The sequence below is a fragment of the Asterias rubens genome, chromosome 8 (genome assembly GCF_902459465.1).
Source record: "Asterias rubens chromosome 8, eAstRub1.3, whole genome shotgun sequence".
Classification (NCBI taxonomy): domain Eukaryota; kingdom Metazoa; phylum Echinodermata; class Asteroidea; order Forcipulatida; family Asteriidae; genus Asterias; species Asterias rubens.
Window position 1 is genome coordinate 17,261,813 of NC_047069.1, and position 20,456 is coordinate 17,282,268.

At 38.3% G+C, this 20,456-nt stretch overlaps 2 protein-coding genes across 2 annotated transcripts; both read left to right on the top strand.

Annotated features, from left to right (window-relative positions):
• The first annotated feature begins 181 nt into the window (after window positions 1-181).
• On the top strand, window positions 182-14,879 carry LOC117293460 (tyrosine-protein kinase Mer-like). The gene is made up of 17 exons (XM_033775804.1): window positions 182-493; window positions 975-1,271; window positions 1,690-2,016; window positions 2,153-2,437; window positions 2,860-2,880; window positions 4,721-5,005; window positions 6,065-6,202; window positions 7,085-7,109; window positions 7,477-7,538; window positions 8,271-8,468; window positions 9,302-9,412; window positions 10,039-10,226; window positions 11,130-11,252; window positions 11,981-12,092; window positions 12,279-12,375; window positions 12,938-13,037; window positions 13,202-14,879. The coding sequence occupies exons 1-17, from the start codon at window positions 199-201 to the stop codon at window positions 13,277-13,279; spliced, it is 2,742 nt and encodes a 913-aa protein (XP_033631695.1). The 5' UTR covers window positions 182-198; the 3' UTR covers window positions 13,280-14,879.
• Window positions 14,880-15,276: 397 nt separating this feature from the next.
• On the top strand, window positions 15,277-18,710 carry LOC117293179. Its single transcript, XM_033775398.1, has 3 exons — window positions 15,277-15,362; window positions 16,571-16,811; window positions 17,181-18,710. Exons 2-3 carry the CDS (start codon window positions 16,809-16,811, stop codon window positions 18,681-18,683), a joined length of 1,506 nt encoding a protein of 501 aa, XP_033631289.1. The 5' UTR covers window positions 15,277-15,362; window positions 16,571-16,808; the 3' UTR covers window positions 18,684-18,710.
• The last annotated feature ends 1,746 nt before the right edge of the window (window positions 18,711-20,456 follow it).

The window sequence follows — 20,456 nt, forward strand, 5'->3', positions numbered from 1 at the left end:
AACTTTTCTTTTTGTCTAAAAGAGAATACTGGACGTGAACAAACGTGGAATCTCAATAAAAATTGCGCAATCAGATGTACGTTTAACGACGTCGGGTAAAAGTGTGAACAAAGTTACGTTTTCTTTTTAATCTAACAATTTAAAAACCTGTTTCCGCCATCTTTATTTATTTTAGTCTGTGCAAGATATGTGACCATCATGGCATGTGCGACTGCCACTGCTGGCAACACTGCTGTATTAAGATGTGTATCTGGCAGTAGTAACCCAGGCACTACACTGACATGGTCAAGAGATGGTATGGATCAAACTAACACTAGTCCTCAACCAGACTCTGATGGTAGCAATGGAGGCATCATCACTACACTAGACATCGCAACCAACGTGTTAACTAAAGATGACAATGGTGCTGTATTCCAATGCAGTGCGTCTAATGATGCAGTCACGTGTGGAGTCGACATTGACGTCACTGATTCATGTACACTGAATGTGCAGTGTAAGTACATGGGTGGTATTACTTCAAATACAATTTTAATCATTTTTCGCTAAATACGTGACATTTTGATGATTTTTTTACAGCAACCATCTATAAAAACATTATTTATGATTCTACACCCCTAAATTGTAAACGGTGAGCCGGTGTGTCCCTTTAAATTAATTGTAATGGAACAAAGAACAGCAATACTGATCGACAACAAGATATATAACAGCCATGTTTGAGCATCCTTCCTCCATGGTTTGAGACTCAAGACTGTTCTTCAAGACTGCTCCAAGACTAGGTGCATGTCTCATTTGACCATTTTCATATGAATATAAATATATTTATATTAAACAGTTCAACCCCAAAAGTAGAAAATTATTTCAAGGTCATTATTGCCACATGATGTGCTGTATGGACTTACACAAAAAGTTTTGTTGTTTCTTTCACAATCGCTGTCCGACTTTGGACTAGATTTACCTTTTATACTTTTTTGCAGATACTCCTGAGTTTACTGCAGCCTCAGTCAATCCCGTCACCCCAGTCATTGAAGGTGGTGAAGTCATCCTTACATGTACTGCAGATGCTAATCCTAAACCTAGTAACTTCATCATGTGGGAGAAGCAAGACTCCCCCGGTACAGTACTTAGCAGTGTTTACAATGATGGAACCAGTACTCTAACATTGAGTGATATCCAGAGAGATCAAGCAGGGAGCTATAGATGCAAAGCTAACAACGGGATACCAACGAGTAAATCAGATGTGTTTTCGGCATCAGTGATTGTCAAAGTACACTGTAAGTATATGCATGTTTCTCATGTTTACTGTTTGTCTATCAAGGTTAATTTGTTTCTTTTTAAATTGACTGCCATAGGATCGAGTTGCTGTGTTTTACCCTGTAATGTTTTAGATGATACGTCTTTTATCGTTATTTATCGCAAGTAAAGTGTTATCCAAAGCAATTGTGGCCATCGAGGATATATATATTCAGGCTGTTGTACAAACTGTTGTATCAATATTCAATATAGAATATTTCTTCGTTAATAGTTTGGCATGTACATGTATACTGATTTAAACTTCTCTATTGACCTGCCTATAAATAAGTTATCTAAAGTGGACATTTAAACAAAATAAAAAATTGCCGTGTCACTGTGATTGTGGTTTATTTGAGAACACTGTTGCATAAGGTCTTCACGCACTTTTTTAAACAACAGATGAGGTTAATGTCACCAACAAAGAGGACAATGAGATGGGTGTAAGGGATAACAATGATGCCAACTTAACATGTAAGGCAGTCGGCAATCCAGCGCCTGTCATGATGTGGTTTGATCCAGACAACGCTCTCATTTCTAGCACCAGAAATCCCGATAAGTACGCAGTAGAAGATACCACTATCGGGGATGACATCTATGGATTCATGGTGATCAGTACCTTGACGATCAAGAGAGTGGACTCACGAGTTGACTTTGGAGTTTATACATGTCGCAGTTCTAATGGGATCGGACAGGTGGACATGCTGATGGTAGTTGTTAATAGAACAAGTAAGGTTATTTTGAAACCGTTATCCTTTAAGATGCCCCTTGCATAAGACTCAACCTGTGAATATGTTAAAGGTGGGGCTGTCATGCTTTCTGAAAAAAATCAGCAAATCTTAATACAATGACATGCATTTTCCAGGAAGACCAAATCAGCCGTCCGGTTTGGTATTGAACGGCCGTACTTCAAGCTCAATAGCAGTAAGATGGTCAGCTGGTTATGATGGTGGTGAGAATCAGTGGTTTCATGTCAGCCATAAGAAGACTGCAGACTCCTCAGAGACATTCAGCGATAGGATTGATGGAGGGGTGACTACATACAACGTGGATGGTCTCGAGTCATACACGGAGTACGAGATCAAGGTCTATGCTGAGAATGACGTGGGGAAAAATCCCAGTCCTGCCAGCGTAGTGGAATACACATTGCGTAAGTTCGTATGTTTCAATTTCAAATATTTTGCTCCCTTTATCGACACAAATTTACAACACTTAAACTTTCTCTCTTTGTTCATGGACAAAGAGTAAACATTGTTTTTGCGTTGTACGAATGATCGAGGCGTGTGGATAAAAAACATCCCATGAAATTGTTTTATCCAGACTTAAGGTGGTTTAAGGAGTGTTTTACTGCATAATACTCCTAACATCATTTTAAGCTGCATTTTAAGGGATTTTAATTATAAATGTATCCTGAGTGTGCATCTTTCTATTTTATATAAACTGTACATTTGGACCAATGAGATCTACCTTTTCCCTTAAAGACTTACACAGGCTCTTTATTATAGATTTCTATGAATATTTGTCAATATTTGTCAATAATTATACACTTTTTATCATTCGTTTCCACACCAGCTCAAGGACCAACAGATAAAGGTTAGTATTATTGGTTATTGCACTTTCAAGATTCATCATCGTGTGTTTGCCATTGGATAAATAACAAGTGTTTTTTTTGTTAATTCGATTTCAACTATTGCAGTTTATACATTTCATGCATTTTAGTAAACATTTCTGATGAACCAACTCTGAAAACTTGATGAAGCAATCGCATTACCACCCGAACAAAACACATAATAATGGTATAATGTTATAATAAGTTGATGTAAAATGATTTCACAAATAAAAATGTAATGCTTAAAATAGAATTTTGATGACTGTGGACATATCAAATTGTATATATAAAAAAAACATATTCTTTCAAAACAAAACATATTCTTTCTGTTTCTGTAAGAGACCTTCTTTAGCTGGAAGATTTCTACCTTTAACTATCAACTAAAACTTACCCTATTCATGGTTATTATATCGTCATGTTTATATTCTCGATTGAGCGTCCCTTAAAGCCATTGGACACTTTCGGTAAACAGTATTTTCCAAAGGCCCACACTTCGTGTATCACAACTTATATATAAAATAACAAACCTGTGAAAGTTTAGGCTCAATCGATCATCGGAGTCGGGAGAAAATAACGGGAAAACCCACCCTTGTTTCCGCACGTTTCGCCGTGTCATGACATGTGTTTAAAATAAATCCGTAATTCTCGATATCGAGAATTGATATTATTTTAACGTTTTCTCAAAAAGTAAAGCATTTCTTGGAACAATATTTCAAGAGAAGTCTTTCACGTAATTATTTGTAAATCTGTGAATTTTTTAAAAAAATTTTTCTGTTCCGAAAGTGTCCAATGGCTTTAAAGGCAGTCTATATCTTTAGTTTTTGGAACCGCTTGATTGTTTTAATCCCAAATGCAGCTGAAACAACAAATTTAACTTGCTAAAATTTCCTTTCAAGAGTGGTCGCGTTTTTGAGATATCGCCGAAATTCCGGAGCGAATATAATGTCCACGCAGGAATAATCCCTAAATGAAAACACAATCTGAGAACCGTTGGGCGGCCCGATAACACTTCTTAAATTTTTGGGGACTCAAAAGTGATGTCTTTTTCTATAACCGTATATAGTCTGCGAAGTGAAATGTTTTCTCAAAATACACTATAAGCCTATCTATAGCAATATCTGATCCAAAGGTGATGTAGGCCTTTTTCTTACCATGTAAGTTTTTATTACCGAACGTATACCGAACGTATACAGACGGGTCCTTTAAAGTCACCTGGAAATATATATATATTTTTTCAAACATAAGAGTATATGCTTACGAACAATAAAACAATTTTTTGAGTAATTGTTTGTCTTTATATGTTTAAAAAATATATAAAGTTGTTTGGGGGGCTGACTCCGCCTACCCCTTTTGTGACGTCAATCGAGGCAGACTTTGCCTGCAATGCGTATAGTAAACACACGTGCAAAGTACATGTACGTCCAAGTCGTGAGTTGGTACATTTCAAAAAGTGTTTTTCTGCATTCAGCAGCAATATACCTGGTCGGCATTGCTGGAAAAAAAAAACATTATTTTTTTTTCAAACGTACAAACTCACGACTTGGTCCGTACATGTACTTTGCAATTGTGTTTACTCTACGCATTACAGGCAAAGTCTGCCTCGATTGACGTCACGAACAGCGCCCTCTCGGGTCGGGGTCTACTCTTAAATTTGTAAATAACATAAGAACTGATTTTTTAAAACCTTAGTTAACTGTTTATTCACATTCCACTCATCAAAACACATAATATCAGTGACAAAAGCTTTATTTTGAAAAAATACCACTTCCAGGTGACTTTAACTGTTTAACTGTGTCGTGTTGTCTTAATAAACTTTCACTATAGGTTTAATTATTGAGTTTAACATGGATGCGGGCACAGTCAAGGTTACTGGATTGCAAGGCAAAGGATGCATTCAGCTCGAGGTGAAGTATGAAGGTGGCTCATCATACTGGACAGAGTGTGGAGGATGTTTCACAACAGACTCTGAAGTGGTTCTAGCAGATTGGTGTCCACAAACTCAGAAACGAAGACGGAGAGCTATAGGGGATGTGGATGAAGTGCAGGCAAAGTATTGCCAAGGGAGTGGCGATAGTACACTCTGTAGTGATCCAATAACTCCTGAGGAGAGTAAGTCTAATAAAGAGATAAATGGTTTCTCAGATACCCTAGCAACCAAACAGCTTACACTATTCCCGACAATTAAAGCAATCAGTACACCTACTTTTTACCTTTAAAGGTATGGGTCAAAGTGCGTTATAGCAACCCGACAAGATATTGTTATTTTGTTATAAATATGGTAATAAGCAACCTGCGGAATCTTTTGTGTCTTAAGTGCCCGTGTTGCTTAGAAATCGATAAAAGTATTGCTTTTTGAAATGTCTGTGGAGTACGACTCAATACAGCCATGAGACACGGTTGGAACAAATCGCATCTAAACATGGACGGATTTAACGTTCTTATTGGAAAATACTGTGACAGTATTTTTGCTGTTTTCTCAAAGAAGACACTGCATTTAAAGGCAGTGGACACTATTGGTAATTACTCAAAATAATTATTAGCATAAAACCTTTCTTGGTGATGAGTAATGGGGAGAGGTTGATGGTATGAAACATTGTGAGAAACGGCTCCCTCTGAAGTGCCATAGCTTTCGAGAAAGAAGTAATTTTCAACTAATTTGATTTCGAGACGTCAGATTTAGAACTTGAGGTCTCGAAATCAACCATCTAAACGCACACAACTTCGTGTGACATGGGAGTTTTTCTCTTTCATTATTATCTCACAACTTCGACGACCAATTGAGCTCAAATTTTCACAGGTTTGTTATTTATGCATAATGTTGATGAGATACACCAAGTGAGAAGACTGGTCTTTGACAAATAGTGTCCAGTGTCTTTAAACGACGTCAGGAAAAGTGTGAACAAAGTTACACTTTTCTTTTGAAATCCAACATATTAAAACCTGTTTCCGCCATCTTTATTTATTTTAGTCGATGACCGATTGAGCTCAAATTTTCACAGGTTTGTTATTTTATGCATATGTTGAGATACACCAACTGTGAAGGCTAGTCTTTGACAATTACCAATAGTGTCCACTGCCTTTAACTTTCAAAGTGGACTTTTATCAAACTGTCTTGGTAGTTGCAAGTATGCAGGGAAACTTAAACCTGATTTTATACCCCCATTATAGTTTCAGATTCGCCTTCTACTCCTCCCAAGGCCATCAACCCTGGTGTCATTGTCGGTGTCGTTGTCGGTGTCATTCTGCTTGTCGTCATTGTCATTTTAGCTTATAGTCTGAGGAGTAGACTTCAGTGTCATATTGAAGGTAGGGCCTTTACAAATTGATTTCTAACCAAACATGGGATGAGAGAAAAATCAAATGCTCCTGATTGGAATTTGAACCCAAGACTCCTGATACTCTGGGCAGATGCTCTACCAAAGAGCTATGAGGCACAGCGGTTTACTCTCTCAGGTTTTCCCCCGAGAACCACATTTGTTTCTCTCGGTGTTGCATTTTATTTATAACAAAATGATCTCTGTGAAAGTTGCATGCTCTCACACCGGAGTTATTGTATATCCAAAGTGACAGCCATTGACGTAGAGATAAGAGAAAAAGGGAAAAACCTTGCTTACCACATAAGAACTTATTGTCATTAAGTTTCAGAGTCATTACCAAACGTATTTAAAGGGAAGGTACACGTTTGGTAATTACTCAAAACAAATATTAACTTAAAAACTGACTTGGTAACGAACATTGGAGAGCTGTTGATAGAATAAAACATTGTGGGAAACGACTCCCTCTGAAGTAATGTAGTTTTTGAGAGAGAGAAGTAATTTCTCACTAAAATAATAAAAGACTTCTAGCTAGAAGTCTTTTATTCCTACTGAAAGCACACAAATTCGTCCAACAATGGTGTTTTTTCTTTCATCATTTTCTCGCAACTTCGATGACCGATTGAGCCCAAGATTTCACAGGCTTGTTATTTTATGCATATGATGGGATACACTAAGTGAGAAGACTGGTCTTTGACAATTACCAAACGTGTACCTTCCCTTTAAGACCCTTTAAATCCGCCATAAACTGGTCAAAAAAATTGGTATTTGTTCAGAACATAACATTGAACAAACTGTAGGGATGTGTTGTGTTTTGTGTATTTCAATACTAAAACAGCAATGTTTGTTTGTTTGTTTGTTTGTTTCATTCCAGTCACAAGAAAGTCATCCACGCAGACGTGAGTTTGTTTTTTTATCACATTGTAATTTGTTTTCTAAAACAATTAACAGGATTTTAGGTCATAATTTCTACAACACACAATAGGCCTAATGCTATAATGCGACCGAGCATATACATCTTCGAACGAAATCGAATTTGTAAAATTGAATTTGTTGCAATTTGCCGGGAAAATAAGGTAAATGCCATTACCTAATTTGTAGCAAAGTAAAACAAAAACATGATAAAGGACGTTTTCTTCATTTTCTGGTACCAACTGATTTCTATTTAATGGAAATACACAAATACTTAGATAGTACTCTTATAAAGAGTCCAGAATATCCTTTAAGAACCCATAACTCATAACTTGTTGTTTGTTTTATCACTAGTAACCGTTCTGGCAGAAATAAAACCGATTCAGATAAACAGCCCGTCTACCAAGATGTTACAGGTTGGTTTTCGTATCATGTGAATGATACTTTTAAATGTAAACCTATCAGACTGAGACCTATGGTACTGGTTTAAAGGCACTGGACACTATTGGTAATTACTCAAACTAATTATTATAATAAAACCTCACTTGGTATGAGTAATGGTGAGAGGTTGATAGTATAAAACATTGTGAGAAACGGCTCCATCTGAAGTAACGTATTTTTCGAGATAGAAGTAATTTTCCACGAAGTTGATTTCGAGACCTCAGATTTAGAACTTGAGGACTCGAAACCAAGCATCAGAAAGCACACAACTTTGTGTGACAATGGGTTTTTTATTTTCATTAATATCTCGCAACTTCCGACCAATTTTAGCTGAAATTTTCATAGGTTTGTTACTTTATGCATGTATTGAGATTCACCAAGTGAGAAGACTGGTCTTTGACAATTACAAATAATGAAAGGTTGAGGTCGAGCGCAGCGTGCACTTTTCCATTGTTCTACATCCAATATGGTGGTCAACGAGGTCATGCAATCCATCCAATGCCTTAATTATTGTGCCTAGTGCGTCAACCACACAGGGCTTACTTTTTACTTGTACCTATCAATCCTTACGAAAGACCCTCGCCGAAGTATTGGTTCTTCTCAATCATCTCATTTGAAGCCTACCTTTTATCACTTTGACGACACGACTATTCGTTAGTTTTTTTTTTTTTTAACAGGCAGGTAATCCATTTCTTTTTTAACTCCAGAAATGGTGACAATCAGCACAGAACAGGACACAACGATATATGCAAATATCCCAAATGCTCAAAAAGCTTTTCAGAGGAATAAGCTGCGTATTGTGAAAGAGCTTGGACATGGTAACTTCGGTAAGGTTCTCCTTGCACAAGCCGAGGGAATCTTGGAAAGGTCAAAGGTTACACTGGTGGCTGTTAAAACGTTGAAAGGTATGTTTTCTTATTAAACCTCATGGCCACTTTCCCCTCTTTCCTTTTTTGCTAACTTGTTTAGTTATGCTCATGATTTATCTTGATTATGATTTATCTTTGCATTTTGATTCTATTTGGTAGGGATATATTTGGCTGGTTTATAATTTGTTTTTCGTCGCAAAAACTATGGTTGACTTTGCCTTAAAGGCAGTGGACACTATTGGTAATTACTCAAAATAATTATTAAAATAAAACCTTACTTGGTGACAAGTAATGTGGAGAGGTTGATGGTATAACACTTTGTGAGAAACGACTCCCTCTGAAGTGACATAGTTTTCGAGAAAGAAGTAATTTTTCACTAATTTGATTTCGAGACCTCAGATTTAGAATTTGAGGTCTCAAAATGTGAGAAATCAACCATCTAAACGCACACAACTTCGTGTGACAGGGGTGTTTTTCTTTCATTATATTATCTCGCAACTTCGACGACCAATTGAGCTCAAGTTTTCACAGGTTTGTTATTTTATGCATAGTTGAGATACATTAAGTGAGAAGACTGGTCTTTGACAATATTATCAATAGTGTCCAGGGTCTTTAAAGATAACTACCCGTTATTGTAGTGGAAGTCATCATTAATTGAAAGGGAACTATTTGCGTTTGATATGATTTCGTTGTAGAGGAAAATATTTTATAAAAAGGCATACTTGAGTCTGCGGAAATTTTTTCATTATTTCCATAAAATTTTCTGTTTAGGAAAGTTTTAGAAACCGTTGGTGCATTTTTTACTTAAACATCCATACTATTAATTTGAAGATTTTGCGTTTGCCTACATTTAAATTAAACATTTCCAGATGGTGTACCAGCAACTGAAAAGGATGGCTTAGTAAGTGAGTTGGAGTTAATGAAGAAGCTACCTGAACATTGCCATGTTGTGAAACTTCTCGGCTACTGCATAGAAGAAGGTAACAATCAAATAAGTTTGTCTGCGTATATTTTCCTACAATAATAAATGAAGTGTATTTTGTTTGGAAACAAGACGTCGTATATTGGAATTAAATAAACGATCGTTTCATACAATGATTTGTATTGTGCGTCCATGATAAAGGCACTATAGACACGTTTGGTAATTACTCGGAATATTACAAAATTATTACTTGGTAACGTGCAACGGAGAGTTGTTGATAGTATGAAATATTGTGAGTAATGACTCCCACTGAAGTAAAATGGTTTTTGAGAAAGAGATTTTCTTACAAATATATTTCAATCTGAAAAAGACTTGAAGCATTTATCATGCATCAGAAAGCACACACATACAAAAACAAGGGTGTTTTTCTTTCATTTTCTTCTTCTTGCAACTTCGTAGACAGTATGAGCCCAAATAATATTCACAGATTTGTCAGGAAGAGTTTCAAAGAAAGTACCAACAAATGACAGTCTTATTTATAATAACCATCTCCATATCATCTCCAAATAGACAATTCAAGTGTAAGAGTGATTTAAGACGGTGTCCAATGTGAAACAAGATCAACTTAAACTTACACAAAAACATAAACAATCGTCTTAATGATATATTTCGTCTTATCTAAAGATCCTCCTTACATCATTGTTGAGTATCTATCTCGAGGTAACCTGAAAGATCTACTGAAAGACAGTCGCAGTAAAGAAGGGCGTGTCTATGGAAACCTACACGGCGTCAGTAAATCATTCACATCCACTGACCTTATGAAGTTTGCAAGTAACGTGGCTGATGGTATGACATTTATATCATCCCAACAAGTGAGTTATGCAAGTTGTAGTTTATCTTTTAGTAACGTCCCAAACGCACATAAATTATCACTCGTTTTCGGTACACGCCGATTTTAAACAATAACAACAATGAAGTTTGTGTACTGGTTTGCGGCAACACGGTGTATCTATAGGAAGATTGTTCTTTTGAGAGTTTGTCTGTTACCGTGGATTAGATTTTCGGAATTCGGGAGACTTCTCAGTTCGAAGAACTGTCCTGTGTTTTAAGTACGCCTACTACTACCAGGGCTGAAGGTAGAACATAGGCCGGGACTACTACTTTTGCGGTCGATCAAAGGGATTTCTCATTATTAACTTGCACTACCGAATTATTTTAATTAAAGTTGGTCTATACGTTCGGACTTGCTTATATAATGTAAAGCGATACAAATATTCTAAAAAGAACATTAAAGGGACACGTTGCCTTGGATAGGACGAGTTGGTCTATAGAAAGTGCTTGTAACCGTTTGATATAAAATGCATATATGGTTAGAAAGATGTTTTAAAAGTAGAATACAATGATCTACACAAGTATGCCTCGAAATTGCGTGGTTTTCCTTTTACCTCGTCGACTAACACGTTCGGCCATTTATGGGAGTCAAAATTTTTGACTCCCATTAATGGCCGACCGTGTTAGTTCGCAAAGTAAAAGGAAACCCACGCAATTTCGAGGCAAATTTATGTAGATCATTATATTCATTACCTATCTAACCATTTCATAACAAACGGTTATAAACGCTTTTCAACGACCAACTCGACCGATCCAAGGCAACGTGTTCCTTTAATCTTCCTATACACACATTACCACAAACCAAACCGAACCGTGCAATGCCTCAACTCCCATAATGTGAATTTAAAACAAAAGCATTAATTCTGAATTCTATTCACACACAGTGCATCCATCGAGACCTGGCTGCCCGTAATATCCTCGTAGCTGAAGACATGACTTGCAAGGTGTCTGATTTTGGACTCGCTCGAGATGTTATGAACATCAGGGTGTATGAAAGACAGTCAGATGTAAGCATAAACAGATAAAAGGTTACGTGGTAAACTTTTTTGTAATTATCAAAGACCAATATTCTCATTTTGTTATATCCCAACATACACAACAAACCCGTGTAAAGTTTGGCTCAATTATTGGTCAACAGAAAAAAACACCTTTGATGCACAAAATGTGTCAGATCTTTCAGATGCCTAAACAGGTTTCAAGCCTGAATTATTTCCTAATTCTTTCTCAAAAACTACGTTACCACTTCAGAGGGAGTTGTTTTCTCAGAAGATTTTCACTATCAAAAGCTATCCAGTCGCTCGGCCCCAGCGCCTTGTCATAGATCTGGCCGCTGGGGCCGAGCGAAATGTTCCCAGTGCCTTTGAACTTTATACTTGGCTACCAGAAAAAAACTTCGGGGGAAATGGTTTGTGTTTCTGCTGCTACATAGTAAGTTTGGACCCTGAGAAATAATGTATGGACTTAAAACACTATACGGACTTACACACAGTGTTAAAACAAAGTAATGTCCATCAACAAACTGCAACATAGAGCTGCGTGAGAAACCTTTGGGCGGGGCAGCGTGTGGCAAATTTTTGGTTGCATCAACAGCGCGTGTTAGTGCAGCTACAAAAATGAACTCTGCCTCGATATGACGGAATTTAAACACAAGCCTTGGCGTTGTATTGGCTCGGGGAAGACTTTGCTAGAAATTGTTCGGTGCTATTTTCGAAATGTTTGTTTTTGATATCTGCAGGGCTGTTTGCCTCTTCGCTGGATGGCAATGGAATCAATACTTGATGACGTGTACACAACAGAGAGTGACGTATGGTCCTATGGGATTCTTCTTTGGGAAATTGTTACCCTTGGTAGGTAGTTTCTGTTCGTATAGGCCCTAATTTAATTTAGATAAGGTATAAGATTGTTCTAATGTTTTCCCAAGCTCATTTTAGCTTCTGTTATTCATCTGTTGTTGCACATTGTGATATTTATTTTCAAACAAAAACATATTGAATGTCAACTGAGGATTCAGTGGCGATGAATTTTGTTTACAGGTGCCCGACCGTATCCCGCCATGCGTGCCAAGACGATGATCAAAGAGCTTCAGAATGGATATCGTATGCCCAAACCAAGCCACTGTCAAGAAGAATTGTAAGTTATCTGCTCTAAGAATGGCGACAAATCATAATGATCTTTATGGAAACCAAAACAAGTATCAGGCACATTTAAAGTTAAGAATTGTCACATTTGAAATTAATTTACTTGTCCCATAACTGTCGCTCTGAGTGCACTGCTTTTCACAACACAGTGCCTAAAAAATCTAGGCAGAAATCTCTATGGAAAGTTTTCTTCGCTTGGAAAAATTAAGTGGGACACCAAATACAACAATGTAAACTGAATGTAGTTTTGGCTGGTAGCCTAAATCATTTCTGTTAAGCAATATTTTTCTGTGCTTGGCAAGTTTCTATTCTAACGGGCTTTGTGAAATTGGACCCAGGTTGTATAAGATGCATAGATTTGAGGCTGAACCATACTTGGAGGTTTACGGTCGTAACTAGACTTCATTGACCGAGTGTTATAACAACATGGTTTACCCATAATGTATACAATAGGGACAACAGACACACCAAATAATTTACACCATTAAAAATATAACAATAATAAAAACAGATGTCAATCATGTTTGTCGGCAATTTTATCTAACCATTTCCAGGTACCAAGTTATGCAGAAATGTTGGAAAGAAGATCCAGCGGTTCGACCTGCATTTAAGATGATCTCTCAAGAACTGAAAAAACTGGAAAACACAGGAAAGGTAAAACACAAAAAAATATAAATACATGTACATGTGTGTTTTATAAAGGGGTTGAGTTACCGAGGAGGAAAAATCAAGTATGAGTTTCTGTAAAACTATATATGCCAGGCACACACCATGACAAAATGAATAATTTATTTATTTTTGTCATTTGCCATTTACAGGACTGTATCTCTGTCAAAGTCTACGAAGAGGGAGTATATGAGGTCACAATCCCAGACGATAAATATGAAAAATTATAGTCAGTCTCGTCAAACTGTTCTGGATCTGGATATTTGATTCACAACTCTCTTAGAGCCAAACGAGAAGAGGGAAGAACATGGACATTTAAGTTTTAGATGTGGGAGAAAAACCAACGAGAATTGCTCCAGAGAAAACCCAAGGAGGTACTCGGTTGTGGGACAAAGATTTGCGTCCGGTGTTGGGGGGTTTGTGCTACAACAACGTTTTTTAATTAAATAAATGAATACTGGAAGTAATATATACATATAATTATGTAAAATGATTCACACAAATATCGCTCGAAATTATCGTTTGGTTTTCCCTTTTCCTTTGTGAGCTAACTCTCTATATATTATTGGTAAAATTTGTATGAACGATGTAATCTCCTTATTTTGTATTTTATTTTATGAAAAGGAAAAAAGTCGTTTAGCGAAAACAAGCTTGCGAGTGCAGGTAATATTTGGCATCGTGAGGAAATATGGCGTTATTGTCCTACTATAGGCGGCGTCAAAATGTGAAATGACCTTTGTAGAGTTGTCTGTGTATTCGGTGAACTTTTCAAGAGTAAACTATTCGTTCTGTATTGTGTATGTATGGTCCTGCTGCCACAGTCTGAAAACCGAATGACTTGTTTTTGTGCAGGATGCTTTGCAGACCGGTCATATAAAACAAGCGGGGTGAACCTGACCCCGAAACCGGGATGCACTTGCACCCGAATCTGGCTCAATTTAACACCCAAAAATAGCTGCATATTTCAACCACAAACCCTATAATTTGTAAAGGCCTAAACCAGACAAATTTAAGCCGGCCTCAGGTCGACCTTGCGTCAACAAAAAACCGTCGGCGACTGACTCTTCAGGATTACACTGCTCCTGAGCTAACACCATCGGGAACTTTTAAGACAATCTGAAACAGTCGCCGCTCGAAAAAATTAACAGTCGCAAGAGTAGAACAATTTCAACTTGAACGACGTGATCCCGACAGTCGGGAACCAATCGCAGGCGCATGATTTCTCAGTTGTTGTGACCTGAGCATTTGTCTGCGCGTTGCCGACGGTTTGTTGCGGGCGCAAGAAAAACGTAGGTCGACCCGTTGAGGCCGACTTCCACTGTGTTTTGTAGTAATTATATTAATAATTTAAAAGTTGACAAATATAACACTCAAATGATACAGTTCCGCTTCACCCGATAAAACCTCAGTCGGAATTATCATAGCCTCCTGAAATAGTGAGCGCCATGGCAACCGGTCTATCAATAATTGGTTGTCTGAACCCTTTCAAATGTACCATTGGATCAAAAATAGTTCCAAAATAATGGAGTTAAAACATCTATTCCAAAAGAGTGACTGTGACGAGTGAAAATAAAATTTAAAGCCCGCCAAACAAACTTCACGCGCAGGCATCCACTTTGTTACTCGATTTGCTAATTCAATTGCAACACAGCGTGACACAGAAACTCAGGAGTGTGTTTGGGACACCATGCAGAAAGCGCAAAGTATAGATGGCCCCGCGGCCCGCCCGTACATGCTGAACAGCCGTTGCTCTAGACCAATAGGAATGAAGAAACTGTCTTATAAGAACAGGTGAAGCTCGCGTGTCACGCCCATGTTTAAACACTTTTTACTGGTCATTCAAACAAAGGTTTATACACACCCACGTGACTGGCTCTCCATCAATAGGAATAGCGAAACTGTCTGAGGTATTTATGAATGAATACTACTTTGTACCAGGTTTGAGTGCGGCTATCGCACTTTTCGCCCAGATAATAATGTTTATAAAGAACACGCTGCTAAATAATTGTAGTGTAAACAAAAAGCTTTATAATTATGCTGTTTTAAGATATCTCAAATAAAAGACAAAGACTAACTTAAAACCCGGCGGGTCTCAACAAAGCAATACATGTCAATTTATCCTTGCGGTATAAAGACAGGAAGAAGCCCAGTATACCCCCCCCCCCCCACAGTTGCAAAAGTTTTTGGTTTAAGCGCTTGGTGGCGCTATACTACAAATGACAGTCAACAAACAACAAGGAATTCAGAATGGGATGGACGACTATAGCTGCAGCAGCAAGGAAGTGAAGTTCGACTGTGAATCTTACTTTTTTAGTGAGTTTATTTTGTGATTTTTAGTAGTGCAAAGGGAGACTGAAGTGATAGTGATAGATAGATTTATATTAGTATTTTTTGGTCTGTCCATTGTTGTTTATTTCTGAGAAAAATCGTCTCCACTGCTGGGGGCACTGTACTTCACAAGTTCTAGAAACTTTGATATAATTAATATAAGGCTCCCCGTGAGCCTTATTATAGGGGTCTAATATTTTGGGCCTCCTTAACGCTATACGTTTTTGAAATCGGCGTTGATAGATGAAAGTTTTACGACCGTTAGCCATTAATATAACTGAAGTTTCCTTTTAATTTTTACTACACAACCAAAACTTATCCAACACACTCGATATACATTCATGTAGCTAGGTCAGGTTGGACTCCTCCTTTGCAGTGGCACTGACCATGGAGGTACTGACTGACGTCCTACCAGGGCTAACATTCATGATGCTTGTGTATACTATTTCTTTTTTGTAGAGTTAAATTAAAAAACATCTTCAAAAAATGAAATTTTCTGCTCGGTACTCACTGTTGTTTTTTGGAGCATCGCACGTTTTTTGACTTCTCAATATGCTCAATGCTTTATTTTTTGACGATGTTTTTAAACTTCACTCAACAAATAGGAAATGCAAGCATTATGAATGTATATTGAGTATGTGGGGAAATATAGAAAGGTTTGCGGTAACACCATGTAATAACAATCTCTAAATGAGTTGGGGTGGTTCTGAAAAGAACCGTTGGATTAACTCTAATCCAACTGAGTTAATCCAACGGTTCTTTTCAGAACCGTTGGATTAACTCTAATCCAACTGAGTTAATCCAACGGTTCTTTTCAGAACCACCCCAACTCATTTAGAGATTGTTATTACATGGTGTTACCGCAAACCTTTCTATATCTTACTTCCACCATGCAAAGTTTCAAATCCTACTTATGTGGGGAAAGTTTTGGTAGTGTAGTACAAAAGAAACTTCAGTTATTGCTGGCTAACGTTCGTAAAACTTTCACCTATCAACGCTGATTTGAAAAGCATATAGCGTTAAGGAGGCCCAAAATATTAGACCCCTATAAGGGTCACGGGGGAGCCTTATAGGTTCTAGAAGTACCCCCCCCCAAAAAAAAAAAAGGCCAAGCCCAGCTGATTTTCCATTCAGCGTTATTCTTTTCTGAATTGTAATACATGTTCCTTGATCAATGTTTCCTTATTCAACAGATAACTAAACGGATGTTGAGACATCTGCAAGTTTAGTGACTGGAACACCCTCGGCACGCCCACATGGGATCTGTGAGGTTCAGCACTGCTCAAGACTGCCAGAGAAAGAAAAACCTCCATATTTTTTAAAGATTCATAGCCCAGAATACAATGAGGCAATAGACTGGGTCCCCAGGAGTGCTTGGTGTTGCACTCAAAACACTGCCGGTGTCTGAGAATGAAATCCTGACAAGTCAGGATGGTAAGTCTGTCAAAGGTTAAAGTTCAATAAGTTGTGCTGACTGTAGACATAACTAGCAGTTTGGTAAACTAGTGGAAAGCTTGGGTAAACTAAGGGTAAACTAAGCTCTTTGCTTTATATACATAGCACTAGTTGTCAATGAAGTTTTGTCTGTGTGTGCATATTTACAGGTTTGATGACTTTCCTATTTAAGTCTGATTTCCATTTTTTTTTCCCATTGAGAAGGCGGAAAAAATAATGTTTAGCCTCAATTGCCTGAAAAGATTGCTATTACAAAACACCCCGAAAATAAATGCAAGTAATTGCGTGATTATGTTATAAATTACTTCTTTGCTTTTGTTGTTGTATCTTTTGTAATGAATTAAACAGGAGTCCACCACCGATGTTGTGATGTTCCAACCTCAAGCCACTGATGGCCAAGTGCTATACGATGGACAGACTGATGAGACAGAACAAGGAGGCGGTTACACCATCATACGGAGTTCATCTCAGAGACTTCATCCCAGATTGATTGACAATGCCGGTGGGTACACCTATACCTTGAAGTCAAAGAGCAAAAGGAGTACATTATGGAGGTGTTCTGTCCGGAACAAGACCACGTACTGCCGGGCTACAGTCACACAGCGTGATAAACACTTCAAGAAAGGGCCATTTGAACACATACATCCAGGCATTCCAGGACGTTATGTTGTGGAGAAAGTTATCACTCAAGTTAAGATGAAGGCCAAGAAAGAACCTTTGTCGGCAAACAAGATTGTAGATGAAGTACGCAATGCAAATGTAGGCAACCAGGAACTCCCTCATAGCATGTTGCCTCCTTCTTATATTGACCATGCCGCCACACATATGAGGAAGCGAATTAAAGAAAGAGATTTTAACTTTCAAAATGGCTCAGTCCCAGAGAACTTTGTCACGAAAGTTGTCAATCGCGGGAAGAAAAGTCATTTTCTACTGGCGACCAATAACCAGTTACAACTTCTCTCTCATATGACACATTGGTACATAGATGTAAGCACAAAGATTGTGGAGTCACCCTTCAAGCTGTTGCTGTCTGTCCACGGCTTTGTGAATAAAAATCACCAAGCCAAAGTTGTGCCTTTGCTATTTGCTCTTATGTCTGGCAAACGGAGAAAGGACTTTACAATTGTGTTTAATGCGTTAAAAGAGGCAGTTCCCAATGGCATTTGTGTGACAGAGTGCATGCTTGAGTATGATACCAACTTGTGGAGGGGCCTTAATGACGCCATCCCAAATCTAGAATGTGTTGGTAGCGCCTACCATTGGATCCAGACTATTTGGGGTAACATTAAAGCCTTTGGGCTTCATCTGAGTTACCTAGAAGATCCCAAGGTGTTTAAGCTGATGAGGAAACTCATGGCCCTACCATTCATCCCAGCTGAACTCGTACCAGAGATGCTCACAAAGCTACAGCAGAAGGCCACCACAGGGTTAGTGCATCAACTCCTGAACTACGTTGAGGCAACGTGGGTTGAAGGTGATAAGTGCCTGTGGTCACCATCAGCATGGAGTGTGTACATGCAGCCGTATCGAACAAGCAACGACCTTCACAACTGGCATGACCGTCTGAGCAAAATAGGCAAGAAAGGACGACTTCCGCTAAACTCCTTGGTGCAAAAGTTGTACGGTGAAGCTAAAACGGTGACCTTACAGGTTATGATCATATACGATGGAAAGCTGAGTAGACCTCAGGAGGAATCTAACAAGGCTGTACAGAATAAAGCCTCAAGACATTGGGACGATTATCAGCAAGAGAAGAAGTCACTAAAACATCTCTTGAACGCCTGTGCTACTGATCTGGTCCAGGTTGAGTCTGCATACCTACCACCTAAGGACTTAAGTGAAATTCTCTGATTGTTAAGTTTCAACCCCCCCCCCCCCTCGAAAAAAAAATTAAGATGTTTGTTTTGTTTTGTTGTGACAATGAGAATATTTTAAAGCACGTGTCATGGATTTATTGTATTGTCACGCACCATGAATCACAAAACCTTTACCATGAGACACAGCCTCCAATTGGGCCCGTGTTGGGACCAAGGCTTGAACCTCAGTCCACTCTGACCAGCCTCAATTCAAGTCAAAAATATGCAATTTGGCGGAAACCTTGCTATGCCATGTAATTCTCTTCTTGCTACAGCTGAAGGGCAACTGCCTGGAAGTGGGGATAGTGCAATAAAATCCTCTGGATTATGTGACCTCTGGAATGTTGTGATGTCTCTCTACAAACTGAATTATCCATTTGTTTCAAACTCATGTGCCCTTACATGTACTTTTCAGGAAATTGAGTGTGCTTCTTGGCCCCTATTTGTGACTGAATTGTTTCAAACCCTTAGGCCTTTATCAGTAAATTATTTACCTTTCAAAGTTAGTGGCCTGACATTTTTACCTAAGCAGCTTCCGGGCAGGCTAGAAAGACTCTGCTAATTTGTTGAAACATCAGGGCCCAATTTCATGGGTCTGCTTACTGCCGAATTCTGCGCTTACGATCACGATTCCCCGCTTTATTGCAAGCGCCGAATTTCTGCGCTAGCCTTGTAAGCGTAGAATGCCTAGTAACGCGGAGAAGCCAAAATTCGCAGGTAACCCGTGAAATAGGCTTGCCGTAAGCACAGAATTCCCTGCTTCCGTAAGCACCGATTTTGTGCTTACGGTAAGCAGAGCCACGAAACTGGGCCCAGGTATTTTTTGCATTTATGCCATAACACCATTTTGGTTGGTGAGTAGTTTGCAACAGATAATTATCTTTTCTCAAAATAAGATATAAGATACAATATTTTGGCTGCTATGGCATGGAATTTTATGATAAGAGCATGTTTTTTTTGCAAAGGGCTACTTCAAATAGAAAACATCAAAGCTGTGATGTTGGAGCACTTTGAGAAGCCATTCGGGTGTGAAAATCACATAATGAAAACCGACAATTATTATTTTGTATTATTGTACAAACTTAGGGGCACCAAGGCCAGGGCACCAAGGCCAGGGCAACAGGCCAGGGCAACATACAATGTAGGCAATGTTATCCAAGGCCAGGGCAACATACAACGTAGGCAATGTTATCCAAGGCCTGGCCTCGATTTAAAACATGTATAGGAGGATCGGAGAGCTAGTGCATGAGGAAGTAAGATGGGTTTAAAGGAACTGGACAAATTTGGTATTTTTCAAAGACCTGTGTTCTCATTGGGTGTCCCAACATATGCATAAAATAACAATCTGTGTGAACATGTTTTCAAAGGGAGCCGTTTCTCAACATGTTTTATACTATCAAAAGCTCTTCAATGCTCGTTACCAAGTAAGTTTTTATGCTAAAGATTATTTGGAGTAATTACCAATACTAGCCAGTGCCTCTTAAAATGTGCCTTTTTAAAATGTGGTCTTTGTATTGTATTCATTACCAAAAGATTTGATTAAATGGCTTTTGAGTTACAGTGGTTAAGTTCACTTTTTATTAATCCTAGCGTCAGTTTGTCTTATGGTCATCTTCCACTACTTGTTCTCTGCTCTTGATCTTCGAGTGTTCCATTACACTAGTCATGCACTTTGGTTTACAATTTTCTCACTATCATTGTCTGTGTTGAATATTGGCAGAATACACAATAAAAACAACAGTTCATCAATTAATCTTATGAGGTTCAA

Bases quoted from the DNA above. Each gene is read 5' to 3' on its own strand.
- LOC117293460 (XM_033775804.1), top strand. From the start codon at position 199: ATGGCATGTGCGACTGCCACTGCTGGCAACACTGCTGTATTAAGATGT. The intron at 9,413-10,038 runs GTAACAATCAAA...TCTTATCTAAAG, and splicing joins CGGCTACTGCATAGAAGAAG to ATCCTCCTTACATCATTGTT. The intron at 10,227-11,129 runs GTGAGTTATGCA...ATTCACACACAG, and splicing joins CATTTATATCATCCCAACAA to TGCATCCATCGAGACCTGGC.